Source organism: Tachypleus tridentatus, chromosome 10 (genome assembly GCF_004210375.1).
Source record: "Tachypleus tridentatus isolate NWPU-2018 chromosome 10, ASM421037v1, whole genome shotgun sequence".
NCBI classification, from domain to species: domain Eukaryota; kingdom Metazoa; phylum Arthropoda; class Merostomata; order Xiphosura; family Limulidae; genus Tachypleus; species Tachypleus tridentatus.
The window spans coordinates 16,149,673-16,172,993 of NC_134834.1; the positions used below are offsets into that span (position 1 = coordinate 16,149,673).

A 23,321-nucleotide genomic window follows, 5' to 3' on the forward strand; every position below is an offset into this window, starting at 1 on the left:
TGTACATACTATTTATTACACAAAAATGTACATACATTACATAAAAAATGTACATACCATTACATACAAATGTACATACTATTACACAAAAAATGTACATACTATTACATACAAATGTACATTACTATTACACAAATGTATGTACATATTATTACACAATAAATTACATTACTATTACATAATAAATGTACATTACTATTACACAAAAATTACATTACTATTACATAAAAATGTACATACTATTACATCAAAAATGTACATATTACTATTACATTACAAATGTACATACTATTACATACAAAATGTACATACTTATTACATAAAAATTACATACTATTACATATTAAATGTACATACTATTACATACAAATGTAAATACTATTAGATACAAATGTACATACTATTACATAAAAAATTACATACTTATTACATCAATAAATGTACATATACTATTACATAAAATGTACATACTATTACATTAAAAATAAATGTACATATACTATTACATTACAATAAATGTACATACTATTACATCAATAAATGTACATACTATTATTACATACAAATGTACATACTATTACATAAAAAATGTACATTACTATTACACAACAAATGTACATACCTATTACACACAAATGTACATACTATTACACAAAAAAATGTACATACTATTACACAAAAAATTACATAATTATTATTACAATAAAAAATGTACATACTATTACATAAAAAATGTACATAATTATTACACAAAAATGTACATACTATTATTACACAATAAATGTACATACTATTACTATTATAAAATAAATGTACATTACTATTACATACAAATGTACATACTATTACATAAAAAATGTACATACTTATTACACAATAAATGTACATACTATTACACACAAATGTACATACTATTACACACAAATGTACATACTATTACACAAAAATTACATACTATTACATACAAATGTACATACTATTAGATACAAATGTACATACTATAACACAAAAATTACATACTATTACACACAAATGTACATACTATTACACACAAATGTACATACTATTACACAAAAAATTACATAATTATTACATACAAATGTACATACTATTACATAAAAATGTACATACTATGATCAATAATAAATGTACATACATACTATTACATAAAAAAAATGTACATACTTATTACACATAAATGTACATAATTATTACATAATACAAATGTACATACATACTATTACATACAAATGTACATACTATTACATAAAAATTGCATACTATTACACACAAATGTACATACTATTACACAAAAATGTACATACTATTACATAAAAATGTACATACTATTACACACAAATGTACATACTATTACACACAAATGTACATACTATTACACAAAAATGTACATACTATTACATAAAAATGTACATACTATTACACACAAATGTACATACTATTACACAAAAATGTACATACTATTACATACAAATGTACATACTATTACATAAAAATGTACATACTATTACACACAAATGTACATACTATTACACAAAAATGTACATACTATTACATACAAATGTACATACTATTACATAAAAAATTACATAATTATTACAATAATAAATGTACATACCATTACATAAAAATGTACATACTATTATTACAATAAATGTACATACTATTACACAATAAATGTACATACTATTACACAATAAATGTACATACTATTATTACATACAAATGTACATACTATTACATAAAAATGTACATACTATTACATCAATAAATGTACATACTATTATTACACACAAATGTACATACTATTACACACAAAATGTACATACTATTATTACACAAAAATTACATAATTATTACATACAAATGTACATACCATTAGATACAAATGTACATACTATATAACACAAAAAAAATTACATACCATTACATTATTACCAAATGTACATACTATTACACACAAATGTACATACCATTATTACACAAAAAAATTACATACTTATTACATACAAAATGTACATACTATTACATAAAATGTACATTACTACATATGACACAACTAAAATGTACATTACATACTATTACATAAAAAAAATGTACATACTTATTACACAATAAATGTACATGTACATACTATTACATTACATACAAAATGTACATACCATTACATAAAAATTGCATACAATTATTACACATATAAATGTACATACTTATTACACAAAAAATGTACATACTATTACATAAAAAATGTACATACCATTACACACAATAAATGTACATACTATTACACACAAATGTGTACATACTATTACACAAAAAATGTACATACTTATTTACATTAAAATGTACATTACCTATTACACACAAAATGTACATACTATTACACAAAAATGTACATTACTATTACATACAAATGTACATACTATTACATTAAAAATTACATTAATTATTACACCAAAAATGTACATTACTATTACAATAAAATGTACATACTATTACATAAAAATGTACATTACCATTACACAATAAAATGTACATACTATTACACAAAAAATGTACATACTATTACATACAAAATGTACATACTTATTACATAAAAATGTACATTACTATTACATACAAATGTACATACTTATTATTACACAAAAATTACATTACATTACTATTACACACAAATATACATACCTATTTATTAATCAATAAATTACATACCATTATTACACACAAATGTATATACTATTACATTACAAATGTACATACCTATTACACAATAAATGTACATACTATTACATACAAATGTACATACTATTACACATAAATGTACATACTATTACAAAAAATTACATATACTTTATTACACACAAATATACATACTATTATCATTACACCAAATGTACATACCTATTACATACAAATGTACATATTACTATTACACAAAAATGTACATACTATTACATACACAAATGTACATACCTATTACATACAAATGTACATACTATTACATATACAATAAATGTACATACTATTATTACACAAAAATTACATACTATTACACACAAATATACATACTATTACACACAAATGTACATACTATTACATACAAATGTACATACTATTACACACAAATGTACATACTATTACACAAAAATTACATACTATTACACACAAATATACATACCATTACACAATAAATTACATAACTATTATTATTACACAAATGTACATATTACCTATTATTAACAAAAAATTACATACTATTACATACAAATGTACATACTATTACACACAAATGTACATACTATTACATACAAATGTACATACTATTACATAAAAATTACATACTATTACATAAAAATGTACATACTATTACATACAAATGTACATACCTATTACATAAAAAAATTACATAATTATTACACAAAAATGTACATACTATTACATAAAAATTACATACTATTACACAAAAATTACATACTATTACATAAAAATTACATACTATTACATAAAAATGTACATACTATTACATAAAAATGTACATACTATTACATAAAAATTACATACTATTACATAAAAATGTACATACTATTACACAAAAATGTACATACTATTACATAAAAATTACATACTATTACATACAAATGTACATACTATTACACAAAAATGTACATACTATTACATAAAAATTACATACTATTACATACAAATGTACATACTATTACACACAAATGTACTAGAGGGAACTGCCCACGAATAGTGGGATTGGCCGTCACATTATTACGCTCCCCCACGGCTGAAAGGGCAAGCATGTTTGGTGCGACCGGGATTCGAATCTGTGACCCTCTGATTACGAGTCAAGTGCCTTGACCACCTGGCCATGCAGGCCTACGGTAAAAGAGTAGCCAAGGAGTTGGCGGTGGGTGGTGATAACTAGCTGACCTCTCTCTTGTCTTACACTGCTAAATTAGGGTCGGCTGGCGCAGATAGCCCTCGTGTAGCTTTGCGCGAAATAAAAAAAAAACGCATCTTATTTCTGTACCCTATCAACTCGTACCATACATCTCCGACCTTAAATATCCTTCGTGTTCTTTAATAACAAAGTGGCAAGGGTCATCTTCCTTTGATATTTGTTTTAAAGACACTCACCCAGACACTTGCAAAGTGTTTCGTTTTCTGGAAGTTCTGCCTCATTTGAATACAGATTAGTCACAAAGACCTGAGGGTTTAACGCGCCAGTACAACGAGAAAACCACGTGCACGGAAACTATTGTTGTATGTAATCACAATATTCTTGTCCGTCTGTTGTGAATCGTTGCGTCAGAGAAAAATTACAAGTTGTTTCTTTATAACCGTTCTCCTACGGCATAACAAGTAAAATGGAACAAAAGGAATATGGAATAACACACGCACTGTTGAAAAGACAGAGAGAAGAGAATTGTAATAATATAATATTTAAACATGTTAACATGTACGGAGATAGACAGACGTAGTAACGACAAACATTTCATTTCAAGGAACAAAAAAAGAAAAAACAACAACTCACATATCACTTTCAAATTTTCGTTATTCATTTACACTGGCCAGGTGGCGCTCGACTCGTAATATGAAGGTCGCAGGTTTGAATCCCCATCACACCAAATATGCATCCTCGCTCTTTCAGCCATGGAGGCGTCATTATGTGACGGTCAATCCAACTATTCGTTGGTAAAAGAGTTGCCCAGTTGGCGATGGGTGGTGATGACTAGCTGCCTTCCCTATAATCTTACGCTGTTAAATTAGGGACGGCTAGCGCAGATAGCCCTCCAGTAACTTTGTTCGAAATCCGTATCAAACGAAACTGATTCACATTAGACGTACTTACAACAGGGCAGCTCACTGAGATATGAGTAACATAACATAGGTCTACTGTGTTGGTAAAAAGACATTTCAAAACACCATACATACACACTACACCATTGTATGAAATATAGCCCTTTGATTTGCTCTTCTTTAGGGTTACTGACGAAAGGCGGAATTTCCTGTAGTGTGGACTTCATGTTTATTTTCTTACACTAATAATAACACATAGAAAGTAGTTCTGAAGTGGATGTTTTCAAAACTCGTGCTGCTCTGTAAAACCCTAGAACTCGTAATAAGAAAAACAACGAAAAAGTAGCCGAAGAGTTGGCGGCGGGTGGTGATGACTAGCTGCCTTCCGTCTAGTCTTACACTGCTAAAATAGGGACGGCTAGCGCAGAGAGCTCTCGTGAAGCTTTGCGCGAAATTTGAAAACAAACAATAAGAAAACACAGACACACACGCTATCTGAAAGAAGGCATTTTCATTTGTTTGAGTTTATTTTTACTGAAACAGCTTTTTATGCAGTGTGAGTAATGGTGGATATGTTTGTTCGCTCGTGTCAAGACAAAAAACATGATAACTAATATATAAGAACATCATAGATATATCTACATGAGGCACGAGTGTAAGCTATATATTTCACTCTTTCATAAATTTCAAAGTTGGGGGCTGAAGTTACCTCCTCTTGAAGATGACAAATACTGTGAGAAGACTGTTTCTCACATTGCACAGATGTAACAAATACATGAACTGCATGAAATCATTCATGTCAAATTATGGTTATTTCATACCACGTTGTCATACCAATTTCTATGTTGACTCAAGCACAGCATCAGTATGCTAGAAATTATAAGACCTTCAAACTGTTAATGAAAGACATGAAACTGTTAATGATATTGTGGCTATTTTCCTTACATTTATCGTACAATATAACGTACAATAATATTGTAACCGTTTGTTTAATATTATTATTTTATGTATAATCACTTTCCATTACAAAATCTTAAACTTTAACTTGCGGTCTAGAACACGTGTTAGAAATATTATTTGGTTTGGTTTCTTTAGAATGTCGCGCAAAGCTACTCGAGGGCTATCTGCGCTAGCAGTCCCTAATTTAGCAGTGTAAAACTAGAGGGAAGGTAGCTAGTCATCACCATCTACCGCCAACTCTTGGGCTACTCTTCAACTAATAGTAGGATTGACCGAAACGTTATAACGCCCTCACGACTGAAAGGGCGAGCATATTTGGTACGACGGGAATTCGAACCCGCGACCATCAGATTACGAGTCGAGTGTTTTAACCACCTGGCCTTGCCGGCCAGAAATATTATTCTAAAACAACAACATAGTAATAACCAGTAATTCTAAAACAACACAGTAATAACCAATAATTCTAAAACAACAACACAGTAATAACCAATAATTCTAAAACAACAACATAGTAATAACCAATAATTCTAAAACAACAACATAGTAATAACCAATAATTCTAAAACAACACAGTAATAACCAATAATTCTAAAACAACACAGTAATAACCATCAATTCTAAAACAAAAACATAGTAATAACCAATAATTCAAAACAACACTGTAATAACCAATAATTCTAAAACAACAACACAGTAATAACCAGTAATTCTAAAACAACACAGTAATAACCAATAATTCTAAAACAACACAGTGATAACCAATAATTCTAAAACAACACAGTAATAACCATCAATTCTAAAACAACAACACAGTAATAACCAATAATTCAAAAACAACACAGTAATAACCAATAATTCTAAAACAACAACACAGTGATAACCAATAATTCTAAAACAACACAGTAATAACCATCAATTCTAAAACAAAAACATAGTAATAACCAATAATTCAAAACAACACTGTAATAACCAATAATTCTAAAACAACAACACAGTAATAACCAGTAATTCTAAAACAACACAGTAATAACCAATAATTCTAAAACAACACAGTAATAACCAATAATTCTAAAACAACACAGTAATAACCAATAACTAAAAAACAATAACTCCAAAACAACACAGTAATAACCATCAATTCTAAACAACACTGTAATAACCAGTAATTCTAAAACAACATAGTAATAACCAATAATTCTAAAACAACAACATAGTAATAACCAGTAATTCTAAAACAACACAGTAATAACCAATAATTCTAAAACAACACAGTAATAACCAATAATTCTAAAACAACACAGTAATAACCAATAATTCTAAAACAACACAGTAATAACCATCAATTCTAAAACAACACAGTAATAACCATCAATTCTAAAACAACAACATAGTAATAACCAATAATTCTAAAACAACACAGTAATAACCAATAACTCCAAAACAACAGAGTAATAACCATCAATTCTAAAACAACACAGTAATAACCAATAATTCTAAAACAACACAGTAATAACCAATAATTCTAAAACAACAACACAGTAATAACCAATAATTCAAAACAACAACATAGTAATAACCAGTAATTCTAAAACAACACAGTAATAACCAATAATTCTAAAACAACACAGTAATAACCAATAACTCCAAAACAACACAGTAATAACCATCAATTCTTAAACAACACAGTGATAACCAATAATTCTAAAACAACACAGTAATAACCAATAATTCTAAAACAACAACATAGTAATAACCAATAATTCTAAAACAACACAGTAATAACCATCAATTCTAAAACAACACAGTGATAACCAATAATTCTAAAACAACACAGTAATAACCAATAATTCTAAAACAACAACATAGTAATAACCAATAATTCTAAAACAACAAGTAATAACCATCAATTCTAAAACAACACAGTGATAACCAATAATTCTAAAACAACACAGTAATAACCAATAATTCTAAAACAACAACATAGTAATAACCAATAATTCCAAAACAACACAGTAATAACCATCAATTCTAAAACAACACAGTGATAACCAATAATTCTAAAACAACACAGTAATAACCAATAATTCTAAAACAACAACATAGTAATAACCAATAATTCTAAAACAACACAGTAATAACCAATAATTCTAAAACAACAACATAGTAATAACCAATAATTCTAAAACAACACAGTAATAACCATCAATTCTAAAACAACACAGTAATAACCATCAATTCTAAAACAACACAGTGATAACCAATAATTCTAAAACAACACAGTAATAACCAATAATTCTAAAACAACACAGTAATAACCATCAATTCTAAAACAACACAGTGATAACCAATAATTCTAAAACAACACAGTAATAACCAATAATTCTAAAACAACAACATAGTAATAACCATCAATTCTAAAACAACACAGTGATAACCAATAATTCTAAAACAACACAGTAATAACCAATAATTCTAAAACAACAACATAGTAATAACCAATAATTCTAAAACAACACAGTAATAACCATCAATTCTAAAACAACACAGTGATAACCAATAATTCTAAAACAACACAGTAATAACCAATAATTCTAAAACAACAACATAGTAATAACCAATAATTCTAAAACAACACAGTAATAACCAATAATTCTAAAACAACACAGTAATAACCATCAATTCTAAAACAACACAGTGATAACCAATAATTCTAAAACAACACAGTAATAACCAATAATTCTAAAACAACAACATAGTAATAACAAATAATTCTAAAACAACACAGTAATAACCAATAATTCTAAAACAACACAGTAATAACCATCAATTCTAAAACAACACAGTGATAACCAATAATTCTAAAACAACACAGTAATAACCAATAATTCTAAAACAACAACATAGTAATAACCAATAATTCTAAAACAACACAGTAATAACCATCAATTCTAAAACAACACAGTGATAACCAATAATTCTAAAACAACACAGTAATAACCAATAATTCAAAACAACAACATAGTAATAACCAGTAATTCTAAAACAACACAGTAATAACCAATAATTCTAAAACAACACAGTAATAACCAATAACTCCAAAACAACACAGTAATAACCATCAATTCTAAAACAACACAGTGATAACCAATAATTCTAAAACAACACAGTAATAACCAATAATTCTAAAACAACACAGTAATAACCAATAATTCTAAAACAACAACATAGTAATAACCAATAATTCTAAAACAACACAGTAATAACCATCAATTCTAAAACAACACAGTGATAACCAATAATTCTAAAACAACACAGTAATAACCAATAATTCTAAAACAACAACATAGTAATAACCAATAATTCTAAAACAACACAGTAATAACCAATAATTCTAAAACAACACAGTAATAACCATCAATTCTAAAACAACACAGTAATAACCAATAATTCAAAACAACAACATAGTAATAACCAGTAATTCTAAAACAACACAGTAATAACCAATAATTCTAAAACAACACAGTAATAACCAATAACTCCAAAACAACACAGTAATAACCATCAATTCTAAAACAACACAGTGATAACCAATAATTCTAAAACAACACAGTGATAACCAATAATTCTAAAACAACACAGTAATAACCAATAATTCTAAAACAACAACATAGTAATAACAAATAATTCTAAAACAACACAGTAATAACCAATAATTCTAAAACAACACAGTAATAACCATCAATTCTAAAACAACACAGTGATAACCAATAATTGTAAAACAACACAGTAATAACCAATAATTCTAAAACAACAACATAGTAATAACCATCAATTCTAAAACAACACAGTGATAACCAATAATTCTAAAACAACACAGTAATAACCAATAATTCTAAAACAACAACATAGTAATAACCAATAATTCTAAAACAACACAGTAATAACCATCAATTCTAAAACAACACAGTGATAACCAATAATTCTAAAACAACACAGTAATAACCAATAATTCTAAAACAACAACATAGTAATAACCAATAATTCTAAAACAACAACATAGTAATAACCAATAATTCTAAAACAACAACATAGTAATAACCAATAATTCTAAAACAACACAGTAATAACCAATAATTCTAAAACAACACAGTAATAACCATCAATTCTAAAACAAAAACATAGTAATAACCAATAATTCAAAACAACACTGTAATAACCAATAATTCTAAAACAACAACACAGTAATAACCAGTAATTCTAAAACAACACAGTAATAACCAATAATTCTAAAACAACACAGTGATAACCAATAATTCTAAAACAACACAGTAATAACCATCAATTCTAAAACAACAACACAGTAATAACCAATAATTCAAAAACAACACAGTAATAACCAATAATTCTAAAACAACAACACAGTGATAACCAATAATTCTAAAACAACACAGTAATAACCAATAATTCTAAAACAACAACACAGTGATAACAATAATTCTAAAACAATTCTAAAACAACACAGTAATAACCATCAATTCTAAAACAAAAAACAACACAGTGATAGTAATAATAACCAATAATTCAAAACAACACAGTAATAACCAATAATTCTAAAACAACAACACAGTAATAACCAGTAATTCTAAAACAACACAGTAATAACCAATAATTCTAAAACAACACAGTAATAACCAATAATTCTAAAACAACACAGTAATAACCAATAACTCCAAAACAACACAGTAATAACCATCAATTCTAAAACAACACAGTAATAACCAGTAATTCTAAAACAACACAGTAATAACCAATAATTCTAAAACAACAACATAGTAATAACCAATAATTCTAAAACAACACAGTAATAACCAATAATTCTAAAACAACACAGTAATAACCAATAATTCTAAAACAACACAGTAATAACCAATAACTAAAACCAAAACAACACAGTAATAACCATCAATTCTAAAACAACACAGTAATAACCAATAATTCTAAAACAACACAGTAATAACCAATAATTCTAAAACAACAACACAGTAATAACCAATAATTCAAAACAACAACATAGTAATAACCATAATTCTAAAACAACACAGTAATAACCAATAATTCTAAAACAACACAGTAATAACCAATTCTAAAACAACAACACAGTAATAACAGTTCTAACCATTTCTAAAACAACACAGTAATAACCATCAATTCTAAAACAACACAGTGATAACCAATAATTCTAAAACAACACAGTAATAACCAATAATTCTAAAACAACAACATAACCATCAGTAATAACCAATAATTCTAAAACAACACAGTAATAACCATCAATTCTAAAACAACACAGTGATAACCAATAATTCTAAAACAACACAGTAATAACCAATAATTCTAAAACAACAACATAGTAATAACCAATAATTCTAAAACAACACAGTAATAACCATCAATTCTAAAACAACACAGTGATAACCAATAATTCTAAAACAACACAGTAATAACCAATAATTCTAAAACAACAACATAGTAATAACCAATAATTCCAAAACAACACAGTAATAACCATCAATTCTAAAACAACACAGTGATAACCAATAATTCTAAAACAACACAGTAATAACCAATAATTCTAAAACAACAACATAGTAATAACCAATAATTCTAAAACAACACAGTAATAACCAATAATTCTAAAACAACAACATAGTAATAACCAATAATTCTAAAACAACACAGTAATAACCATCAATTCTAAAACAACACAGTAATAACCATCAATTCTAAAACAACACAGTGATAACCAATAATTCTAAAACAACACAGTAATAACCAATAATTCTAAAACAACACAGTAATAACCATCAATTCTAAAACAACACAGTGATAACCAATAATTCTAAAACAACACAGTAATAACCAATAATTCTAAAACAACAACATAGTAATAACCATCAATTCTAAAACAACACAGTGATAACCAATAATTCTAAAACAACACAGTAATAACCAATAATTCTAAAACAACAACATAGTAATAACCAATAATTCTAAAACAACACAGTAATAACCATCAATTCTAAAACAACACAGTGATAACCAATAATTCTAAAACAACACAGTAATAACCAATAATTCTAAAACAACAACATAGTAATAACCAATAATTCTAAAACAACACAGTAATAACCAATAATTCTAAAACAACACAGTAATAACCATCAATTCTAAAACAACACAGTGATAACCAATAATTCTAAAACAACACAGTAATAACCAATAATTCTAAAACAACAACATAGTAATAACCAAATAATTCTAAAACAACACAGTAATAACCAATAATTCTAAAACAACACAGTAATAACCATCAATTCTAAAACAACACAGTGATAACCAATAATTCTAAAACAACACAGTAATAACCAATAATTCTAAAACAACAACATAGTAATAACCAATAATTCTAAAACAACACAGTAATAACCATCAATTCTAAAACAACACAGTGATAACCAATAATTCTAAAACAACACAGTAATAACCAATAATTCAAAACAACAACATAGTAATAACCAGTAATTCTAAAACAACACAGTAATAACCAATAATTCTAAAACAACACAGTAATAACCAATAATTCTAAAACAACAACACAGTAATAACCAATAATTCTAAAACAACACAGTAATAACCAATAATTCTAAAACAACACAGTAATAACCAATAATTCTAAAACAACACAGTAATAACCAATAATTCTAAAACAACAACAATAACCAATAGTAATAACCAATAATTCTAAAACAACACAGTAATAACCATCAATTCTAAAACAACACAGTGATAACCAATAATTCTAAAACAACACAGTAATAACCAATAATTCTAAAACAACAACATAGTAATAACCAATAATTCTAAAACAACACAGTAATAACCAATAATTCTAAAACAACACAGTAATAACCATCAATTCTAAAACAACACAGTGATAACCAATAATTCTAAAACAACACAGTAATAACCAATAATTCTAAAACAACAACATAGTAATAACCAATAATTCTAAAACAACACAGTAATAACCAATAATTCTAAAACAACACAGTAATAACCATCAATTCTAAAACAACACAGTGATAACCAATAATTCTAAAACAACACAGTAATAACCAATAATTCTAAAACAACAACATAGTAATAACCAATAATTCTAAAACAACACAGTAATAACCATCAATTCTAAAACAACACAGTGATAACCATCAATTCTAAAACAACACAGTGATAACCAATAATTCTAAAACAACACAGTAATAACCAATAATTCTAAAACAACAACATAGTAATAACCAATAATTCTAAAACAACACAGTAATAACCAATAATTCTAAAACAACACAGTAATAACCATCAATTCTAAAACAACACAGTGATAACCAATAATTCTAAAACAACACAGTAATAACCAATAATTCTAAAACAACAACATAGTAATAACCAATAATTCTAAAACAACACAGTAATAACCATCAATTCTAAAACAACACAGTGATAACCAATAATTCTAAAACAACACAGTAATAACCAATAATTCTAAAACAACAACATAGTAATAACCAATAATTCTAAAACAACACAGTAATAACCAATAATTCTAAAACAACACAGTAATAACCAATAATTCTAAAACAACACAGTAATAACCATCAATTCTAAAAACAACACAGTGATAACCAATAATTCTAAAACAACACAGTAATAACCAATAATTCTAAAACAACACAGTAATAACCAATAATTCTAAAACAACAACATAGTAATAACCAATAATTCTAAAACAACACAGTAATAACCATCAATTCTAAAACAACACAGTGATAACCAATAATTCTAAAACAACACAGTAATAACCAATAATTCTAAAACAACAACATAGTAATAACCAATAATTCTAAAACAACACAGTAATAACCAATAATTCTAAAACAACACAGTAATAACCATCAATTCTAAAACAACACAGTGATAACCAATAATTCTAAAACAACACAGTAATAACCAATAATTCTAAAACAACAACATAGTAATAACAAATAATTCTAAAACAACACAGTAATAACCAATAATTCTAAAACAACACAGTAATAACCATCAATTCTAAAACAACACAGTGATAACCAATAATTCTAAAACAACACAGTAATAACCAATAATTCTAAAACAACACAGTAATAACCAATAATTCTAAAACAACAACACAGTAATAACCAATAATTCAAAACAACAACATAGTAATAACCAGTAATTCTAAAACAACACAGTAATAACCAATAATTCTAAAACAACACAGTAATAACAACAATAATAACCAAAATTCAAAACAACACAGTAATAACCATCAATTCTAAAACAACACAGTGATAACCAATAATTCTAAAACAACACAGTAATAACCAATAATTCTAAAACAACAACATAGTAATAACCAATAATTCTAAAACAACACAGTAATAACCATCAATTCTAAAACAACACAGTGATAACCAATAATTCTAAAACAACACAGTAATAACCAATAATTCTAAAACAACAACATAGTAATAACCAATAATTCTAAAACAACACAGTAATAACCATCAATTCTAAAACAACACAGTGATAACCAATAATTCTAAAACAACACAGTAATAACCAATAATTCTAAAACAACAACATAGTAATAACCAATAATTCTAAAACAACACAGTAATAACCATCAATTCTAAAACAACACAGTGATAACCAATAATTCTAAAACAACACAGTAATAACCAATAATTCTAAAACAACAACATAGTAATAACCATCAATTCTAAAACAACACAGTGATAACCAATAATTCTAAAACAATACAGTAATAACCAATAATTCTAAAACAACAACATAGTAATAACCAATCATTCTAAAACAACACAGTAATAACCATCAATTCTAAAACAACACAGTAATAACCATCAATTCTAAAACAACACAGTGATAACCAATAATTCTAAAACAACACAGTAATAACCAATAATTCTAAAACAACACAGTGATAACCAATAATTCTAAAACAACACAGTAATAACCAATAATTCTAAAACAACAACACAGTAATAACCAATAATTCTAAAACAACAACATAGTAATAACCATCAATTCTAAAACAACACAGTGATAACCAATAATTCTAAAACAATACAGTAATAACCAATAATTCTAAAACAACAACATAGTAATAACCAATAATTCTAAAACAACACAGTAATAACCATCAATTAATAACCAATAATTAACCAATAATTCTAAAACAACACAGTAATAACCAATAATTCTAAAACAACAACACAGTAATAACCAATAATTCTAAAACAACAACATAGTAATAACCAATAATTCTAAAACAACAACACAGTAATAACCAATAATTCTAAAACAACAACATAGTAATAACCATCAATTCTAAAACAACACAGTGATAACCAATAATTCTAAAACAACACAGTAATAACCAATAATTCTAAAACAACAACATAGTAATAACCAATAATTCTAAAACAACACAGTAATAACCATCAATTCTAAAACAACACAGTAATAACCAATAATTCTAAAACAACAACATAGTAATAACCAATAATTCTAAAACAACACAGTAATAACCATCAATTCTAAAACAACACAGTGATAACCAATAATTCTAAAACAACACAGTAATAACCAATAATTCTAAAACAACAACATAGTAATAACCAATAATTCTAAAACAACACAGTAATAACCATCAATTCTAAAACAACACAGTGATAACCAATAATTCTAAAACAACACAGTAATAACCAATAATTCAAAACAACAACATAGTAATAACCAGTAATTCTAAAACAACACAGTAATAACCAATAGTTCTAAAACAACACAGTAATAACCAATAACTCCAAAACAACACAGTAATAACCATCAATTCTAAAACAACACAGTGATAACCAATAATTCTAAAACAACACAGTAATAACCAATAATTCTAAAACAACAACATAGTAATAACCAATAATTCTAAAACAACACAGTAATAACCATCAATTCTAAAACAACACAGTGATAACCAATAATTCTAAAACAACACAGTAATAACCATCAATTCTAAAACAACACAGTAATAACCAATAATTCTAAAACAACACAGTAATAACCATCAATTCTAAAACAACACAGTAATAACCAATAATTCTAAAACAACAACACAGTAATAACCATCAATTCTAAAACAACACAGTAATAACCAATAATTCTAAAACAACAACACAGTAATAACCATCAATTCTAAAACAACACAGTAATAACCAATAATTCTAAAACAACAACATAGTGATAACTGGTAATTCTAAGTTAACAATACTGTTACAACCATTAATTCTGACACAACTCTGTAAAGTTTTGTGTCTCCAGGTTTTATAGTGTTGCTCAGGGACACAGACATCTGTTATACTTAAGTCAATGAATTGCTGGCCCGGACATGGCCAGGTGGTTAAGTCACTCAATTCGTAATGTGAGGATTGCAGGTTCAAATCCCAGTCACACCAAACATGCTCGCCCTGTCAGCCGTGGGTACGTTATAAAGTTACGGTCAATCCCACTATTCGTTGCTAAAAGAGTAGCCTAAAAGTTGGCGGTGGGTGGTGATGACTAGCTGCCTTTCCTCTTTGCATGGAATTCAAAACAAACAAATCACTGAAGATTGAATATCTAATATGTATGTAGATAACATTTATCTTTTGCTCTGTATTCCATATATATGTATTCCATATTCCATATAGCACAGAATAGGAAATGTGTTATATTTGATTTGTAAATACACGCGCGCACGCTCGCACGCTCGCACACACATATACATATAAATTTGAAATTAACAATGCGAAACATTAGTAACTCGTCACTACCTAGTTTTGTAACGAAAGTTGTTGTGAACTGTATCATTCAGTTCTCAGGACTCGTTTATTGCTATATAGAGAAGAGGAAGTGGCTGAATGAAAACACGATAAACTTGTGTTGTTGTTGTTTGACACTTAGATATATATACATTCGTAGATTATTCTAATCTATCTGTCGATGAAGAAATTTTAACGTCAATATATTTTAGACAACATCCGATAATAATAACACCACAATGGACTGTCTATGTCTATACTCTATCCGCACCAGGGATCAAACCTTAATTTTTCAAAGTTATAGCACCAGTAATAAAGCAAATTGTAGCTTGTTAGTGTTTTCTTATTTGTTTGTTTTTTTTACTTTTCGTGTGGCAAGAAACGTTCCTTTCTCTCCCCTCCCGGTCTTCCGTTTTCGTTTTAGCAGTTAAGATAAAACCTTTTGAATGCCACCAACTGAGGGTGAAAACACCGCCCGTGACTACCTGTCCCCAAGGCTTCAGTGGAACGACCCTACTCGCTAACTGAAAGGAACGGGCAAGTTGAGCTGTGAAAGTCGCGGTGGTTCTTTCCCACAACAAATGTCGCACACAGAGAAGTCTGAACAAGCTCCGGTGAGTGGGTTTTTCTCAACCTCTCCATTTGCGATCCTTTATTTTGGAAGTGAACAAACCTCGCGGGCTCGTGAACGATAGTGGTACTGCAGTCTATATATCACGAAGGGTGAGTTTTAAAGACAGAGAACGAACGTTGCTAGCCAAACCTTAAAGATAAGTTTCGTTTCTCGCTACGTGTATTTGATTTCGTCACTAATGCTACGCCTCGGTAGCTTGACTGCCTGTCCGTGTAAGATAGACATGAAAACAAAGGTTACTAAACACGACGACTAGCTTCGAGTGTGCAACCCGATAAAACAGTAAAGTTGATGCTACAACTATAATCTCCTGCTTAGACTAAGAAACGAAAATATTAAGTCTACGAAAGCTGAGGTCTTGATTGTTTTAGCTTGACCAGATGCTTCATAATGGTATCGCCCGATCGAAGTTGAGGACCTAAGAACAAAAGCAACAAAAATGGACGTGAAGCCCAACAAAAAGCCAATGTTCCAGGCTTTGGCGAAACTGCTAGGACGAAATATAAGGTATGTAACACAGTTTTTAATTTCTATAAAAAGAAATAATAAGCATGTATCACCTGGTAATGGGTGTGGAATATTTAAGTTGCTTCAAAATGACATTTTAAACGTTGAGACTGGACGTTTTCAACAGAAGTAATAAAACATAATTTAAAAGGTAAACTATACAAAAAATACGTGGGTGAGACAATGTCCAGTGTTGTAAGTTTCCCACTTAAAACATCTACTAGTTGTCCAGAAATAGATCTAACGTTTAACACTTCGCGCATCAAAACAAAACCTAAACAAATGTGACAAAAACAAACCTTACATTTCCAGCACTAAGACAAAATCGTGAGAAACATTAATAAACCTAAAACCTTTGTACTTTGAAAACAAAACCTTAACTTATCTATCAATAAAAAAACAACTTAGTGTCTCAAACAAGTTGATTAAAAGTTTAATTTTATAAAGGTGAAAATAAACTTACACGACTTATTGTAAGAACTGGAGTGACAACTTTATTTCTGTGGCTGTTTAGCATAAAGTTTTCGCTTGTTGTTGTAAAACTTGAAGCATTAGAATGAAAAGTTTGCTATTCCAATAATAGAACCTCAGATTTTTAGCAAGTGTACAAAATACTGCACTTATATCATTATGATGTTTTTTTTACATTTACAATTTTAATTTTGTATAATACGTTTATTTCTCACCCCTCAAATCAGTACGTCTTTTTACTGTATTTTTTTATTTCTAGTTTATTTTTTAATTTTTGGAAGTCGTGACAAATATTTATGTCAGACATCGTTTGTCTTGAGGTGTATAACTATGGTTCGTTAATTGGTAGGCCCCTGCATGGCCAGGTGGGTTATAGCGTTCAACTCGTAATCTAAGGGCTGTGGGTTCGAATCCCGGTCGCACCAAACATGCTGACCCTTTCAGCCGTGGGGGCGTTATAATGTGACGGTCAATCCCACTATTCGTTGGTAAAAGAGTAGCCCAAGAGTTGGCGGTGGGTGGTAATTACGCGGTTTTCTGTTCTTTCCTTTAAGAAATGTCTGCAAATAAACACAATAGGTTAACCGTTCCTAATTTTGATGTTATAGACTAGTGGGTATATTTGTTTGTATTTTAAGGACTTTCTACGCTAGCGGCCCCTAATTTTGCAATGTAAGACAAGAGAGAACACAGCTACTCATCACCACCCAGAGCCAACTTTTGGGCTACTTTTTTACCAACGAATAGTGGGATTGAAAGTAACTTATAACGCCCCCAACGGCTGAAAGTACGAGCATATTTAGTGTGACTGGATTTTGAACCATAAATCCTCGGATTACAAGTCGAGTGGCAATGCCACCATAGATTAGAAGAAAGTCAACTACGGGAACAGTACCCACCACTAACTTTTGGACTGTTCTTGACAGATCGAATAATAGGATTTAACTGTCACTTTTATAGCGAATCCACGCCTTTAAGATATGGATCGTGAACCCCTACTTCCTTGAATTTACAACCAGACTAGCTAACTACTTGGCTACGTTCGGCCCATAATCACGTGAAAATTTTTAAATACGTGTGACGTAAATAAATCGGACATGTTGGCTTCAAACCATTGTGTCTCTATTTTTTAATTTTTGTGTGTGTTTGTGTTATAGTAAAGTCACCTTAGTCTATCTGTTCTGTCAACCGAGGAGAATCTAGTCCCTGATTGTAAATCCAAAGATTTTCCGCTGTCCCACCGGGATAGTTTTTGTTTTTGTCACATGGGAAGCCAGACAAATATAACACTTTTATACGACAAGTAAAATAGCTATTATATATCTAGCTGTTATATATTGTTGCTTGAAATCCCTTTACAGGTCTAGAATTTTTATTTCTCTTTCTTTATGACACCTTAAAAATACAATACTTTTTCTTCTGGCCTCTTTTCGTGCCAGGCATGGCCTGGTGGTTAAGGCACTCGACCCGTAATCCGAGGGTCGCGGATTCGAATCCCAGTCACGCCAAACATGCCCGGCCTTTCAGCCGTGTGAACGTTATAATGTTATGGTCAATCCCACTATTCCTTGGTAAAGGAGTAGCCTAAGAGTTGGCGGTGGGCGGTGATGACTAGCTGCCTTCCCTCTAGTCTTACACTGCTAAATTAGAGACGGCTTGCGCAGATATCCATCGTGTAACTTTGCGCGAAATTCAAAGCACACCAAACACGTTTTCGCTTGCTTAAATAATAATATAGACGGACTTCCTCTTTTAAATTAAACGTTCATAGAATTCACTGATTGTATACATTATGGCTAAAATAAAATAGTTCATGACGTCTCCGTTCATTTTTACGATTCTCACTCCAAAGAGGTGACAGTAATGAATTGTTATTTTTACTAAATAACTCTTCATTCTCATTAAATAATCTCGTTCACAGGGAAAGCAACAGTGATCCTTCTCTGGCGAAGCGTCATAGATAGCGCTTTACTTATCACGTGTCGTCGTCGCCATGGAAACCCCGCAAAACAAAGGGATTTATTTTTGTCGGAAGTCGTTTTTCTCGTGTGAATACCGAAGCCGTGCACGTTACGTGCTGTTTTATGTATTCACACTAATTCCGTTTTGATGAATTTGCTTTGTACTCTACCTCGCATATTAAGTGGGTTTCTGTAGAACGTGCATATTTTTGTATCAAAGTGCTGAGTGTTTGAAATAAAGTATCGTATTAATCTGTAAACGTAATTAGGAGAAAAAAAGAACAAAACAGACATATCCGTTTCTTCCACTATCCTCTTTATTTCTCTTAAATTTTTCTTTCTTTTGTTTTGTCTTGTTTTTAAAATTAACAACTAAGAAATATTTTGTACGAACAATTAGTTACAGATTCAACAATGGAAAGGCGTATGGGCGACGTTTCGGGTCGATGAAAAGGTGGACGACGTTTCGGCTTTACGCTCTTTCGTCAGAAACACACAACTGACCTCCAACGCCGCTCAATTTCTTGTTTTCCCAACGCTAACTTTTCTCGAGTATTCCACTGATTTCTACACGTCAAATGTACTTCTTGCACTCCTATTGTTATTTACAAGGAATGTTTTAGACATCAGTAATAGTAAAGCTACGAGTTCCAAAGGTCATTATGGAAATATCAGCCATTTTTATCTCTTAAGTTTTAGAATGATTCTGAACTACGCCCACGTAGTCTTTCTGATTCTAGGGCTTGACCATGACCGAGTCTCTTCTTTAAGTGGTCCACAAAACACAGCATGTTGCAACTTACAATGGTTTATATTCACGACAGGTGGAAATAAATCGGCGCATCACAACTGTAGTGAAGCATTGTTTATAGGTGAGGTAACCAGTTCTGAGAACCTTCAACACACTTTATTAGATAGGCTGTTTTAAAACGTGTGTCAGACTTACGCATGTAAAGAGAATTCGTGAAAAACTCATCCAGATGAGAACATCTATGTAAGTTTTATGTAATTCATACGATCTTAGTGCTAGTCAAAACCGAACGGGAACAAATATGTTTCTACTTTTTTATAATGTTCTGAGCTCATATTTTAAGTATATGATTAAGTTGATTGCTAGAGGGAGCTGCTAACCATGATGATGTAATAAACAAGAAGCTGTACGTTATTTACAAATACCAGTAATTAATCAATTAATGAAATTATTGAACATTTAATGAATTTTACCTTTCATTGTCGGACGAGGACTGTTATCAGTTTCAGTTTTCAGATACTCGGTGATACATGTTTGATTACTGATCGAACCTAAGTGAGTTAGGCGTAGGTACCACAAATGAGTAATTTCTGTTGAAATGTTGTAAAGTTAGGCCTGCAACTTGTTCAAAGCGTACGTAGACTGCATCAAACGCTATATGTAAAAACAAACCAATTCGTTGTCGTTATACGTGGACTACACTTCGCATTATTTTCACCTTGTACTTTTACAAAAACAAAACAAAAACTGTTGGAATACGTTACAACAAAACGATATTTAAAGTTTAAAGTGTTAATCCCAGTAAAAAAAAAAAAAATTTTAAGTTTTGTGCACAATATTAAGAGTTCAAAATCTGAAAATGTTAACATTAATAAAATAATCCATACCTCTATATTTCATTTCTTAACAGTGTTCTCCGGTTAATACATAACTTTTGGAGAAGAAAAAATTTAAATAAAAAGAACTACCTTAAATTTAATTTAAAACTTTGTTATCAAGTTGCATTACTTTCACACAACCGGAAATGTCATTCAAAGCGATACAAGGAATTCTGTGGAAAACCGAGAAATCTTGATCCGTGAATAATCCTGACATTTAGAATTAAAAAAATAAAGCACTTTATGTTACAGTACATTAATTATGCTTAATAATACACGGAATGGAAGCATGTCCCCCATCTCTGAAATTTATATCTGTATTAAAGCTGATAACTAAATTCACATCAGTAACGATCGAAATGAAATACGCGAAGTGGTATTTCTTAGGCCTATCGACTTAGGACTGTGCTAGCCCCATCGCCCTCTAGCGACTGTTTATAAGTTGAGTTAAAATAAATAAAAATATAAGTATTTGAATTTGAAATTTCACACCATGAATTTGAAACTGACTTTATCTGGCGAGATTTGTAATGAAGGCTAAATATATTTCTCTGAGAGGGGAAAAAAGAAACACCACCGCTACCAAACATACTTGCGAACGTTTTGGGAAGTTACCTTTACTGCCACAAGAAGTTTGTTCGTTGTAGCGCAAAGTCACATTGCGATACTTGCTATGTCCACCGGAGGGCGATGGAACTCTGGATTTTAGCGTTGTAAGCCCTTGAGCTTACACCTGATCCACCTGGGAACACCATAAAAAGATGCAAAATTATTGAAAATCTTTATAATTCTTCATTGTTCCAAAAATTTAGTTTTCTTTCTCAAATAAAAAAAAACAAATTAAGGTGTCATCAGACAGCTATCAGCTAGGTGACGTTTGATGTTTACTATTTAGACATCTCTTAAGATAATGGCACAAAGTGCGTACTTTTTGTATTTATTTTCCCAGAATTATATTATATTATATTATAAAGGCGAAAATATATTCCTACTATTTACATTTCATTGTATTTAAAGCGAAACTTAAAGAAATCTGGGCTGCATGCCTCGCTGATTCCTAGATGGGTCTTATAGCTCACTGGTTACTATGTTGAGCTTGTTCTGCTGGTTTTTACAAACGTTTTAACGAGATGTACAGAACATATCTTCAGATAGTGTTATGTCCTACTTGTATTTTGCTGTAACAATCCATTGAACAGGTTTAATATGAACTTTTGAAAACTCGTTCATTCATATGCCTAATACCACCAGGAATGTCGTCCAGCGGTTGTGGCCTAATTATTAGCGTACCCAGAGTGTGAATCCGAGAGTTCACAGTTCGCAACCCGTTAGAGAAAAAAAAAACGTTTTTGCAATAAAAGCAATGAATGCGTTATAAAAATA

General features: G+C 29.6%; 1 protein-coding gene and 1 long non-coding RNA gene across 2 annotated transcripts in view; one reads left to right on the top strand and one right to left on the bottom strand.

Annotated features, from left to right (window-relative positions):
• Positions 1–17,288: 17,288 nt before the first annotated feature.
• LOC143228781 (uncharacterized) overlaps positions 17,289–23,321 on the top strand; it is a 234,203-nt gene continuing 228,170 nt past the window's right edge. The window contains exon 1 of the mRNA XM_076460135.1: positions 17,289–17,877. Within this exon, the coding sequence (XP_076316250.1) occupies positions 17,810–17,877 (68 nt within the window). The 5' untranslated portion in view covers positions 17,289–17,809. The remainder of the gene's footprint in view (positions 17,878–23,321) is intronic.
• LOC143228783 (uncharacterized) lies at positions 20,641–22,311 on the bottom strand. The gene is made up of 2 exons (XR_013015455.1): positions 21,948–22,311; positions 20,641–21,714 (listed from the first exon to the last, which is right to left on the bottom strand). It is a non-coding gene; the product is annotated as an uncharacterized LOC143228783 (long non-coding RNA).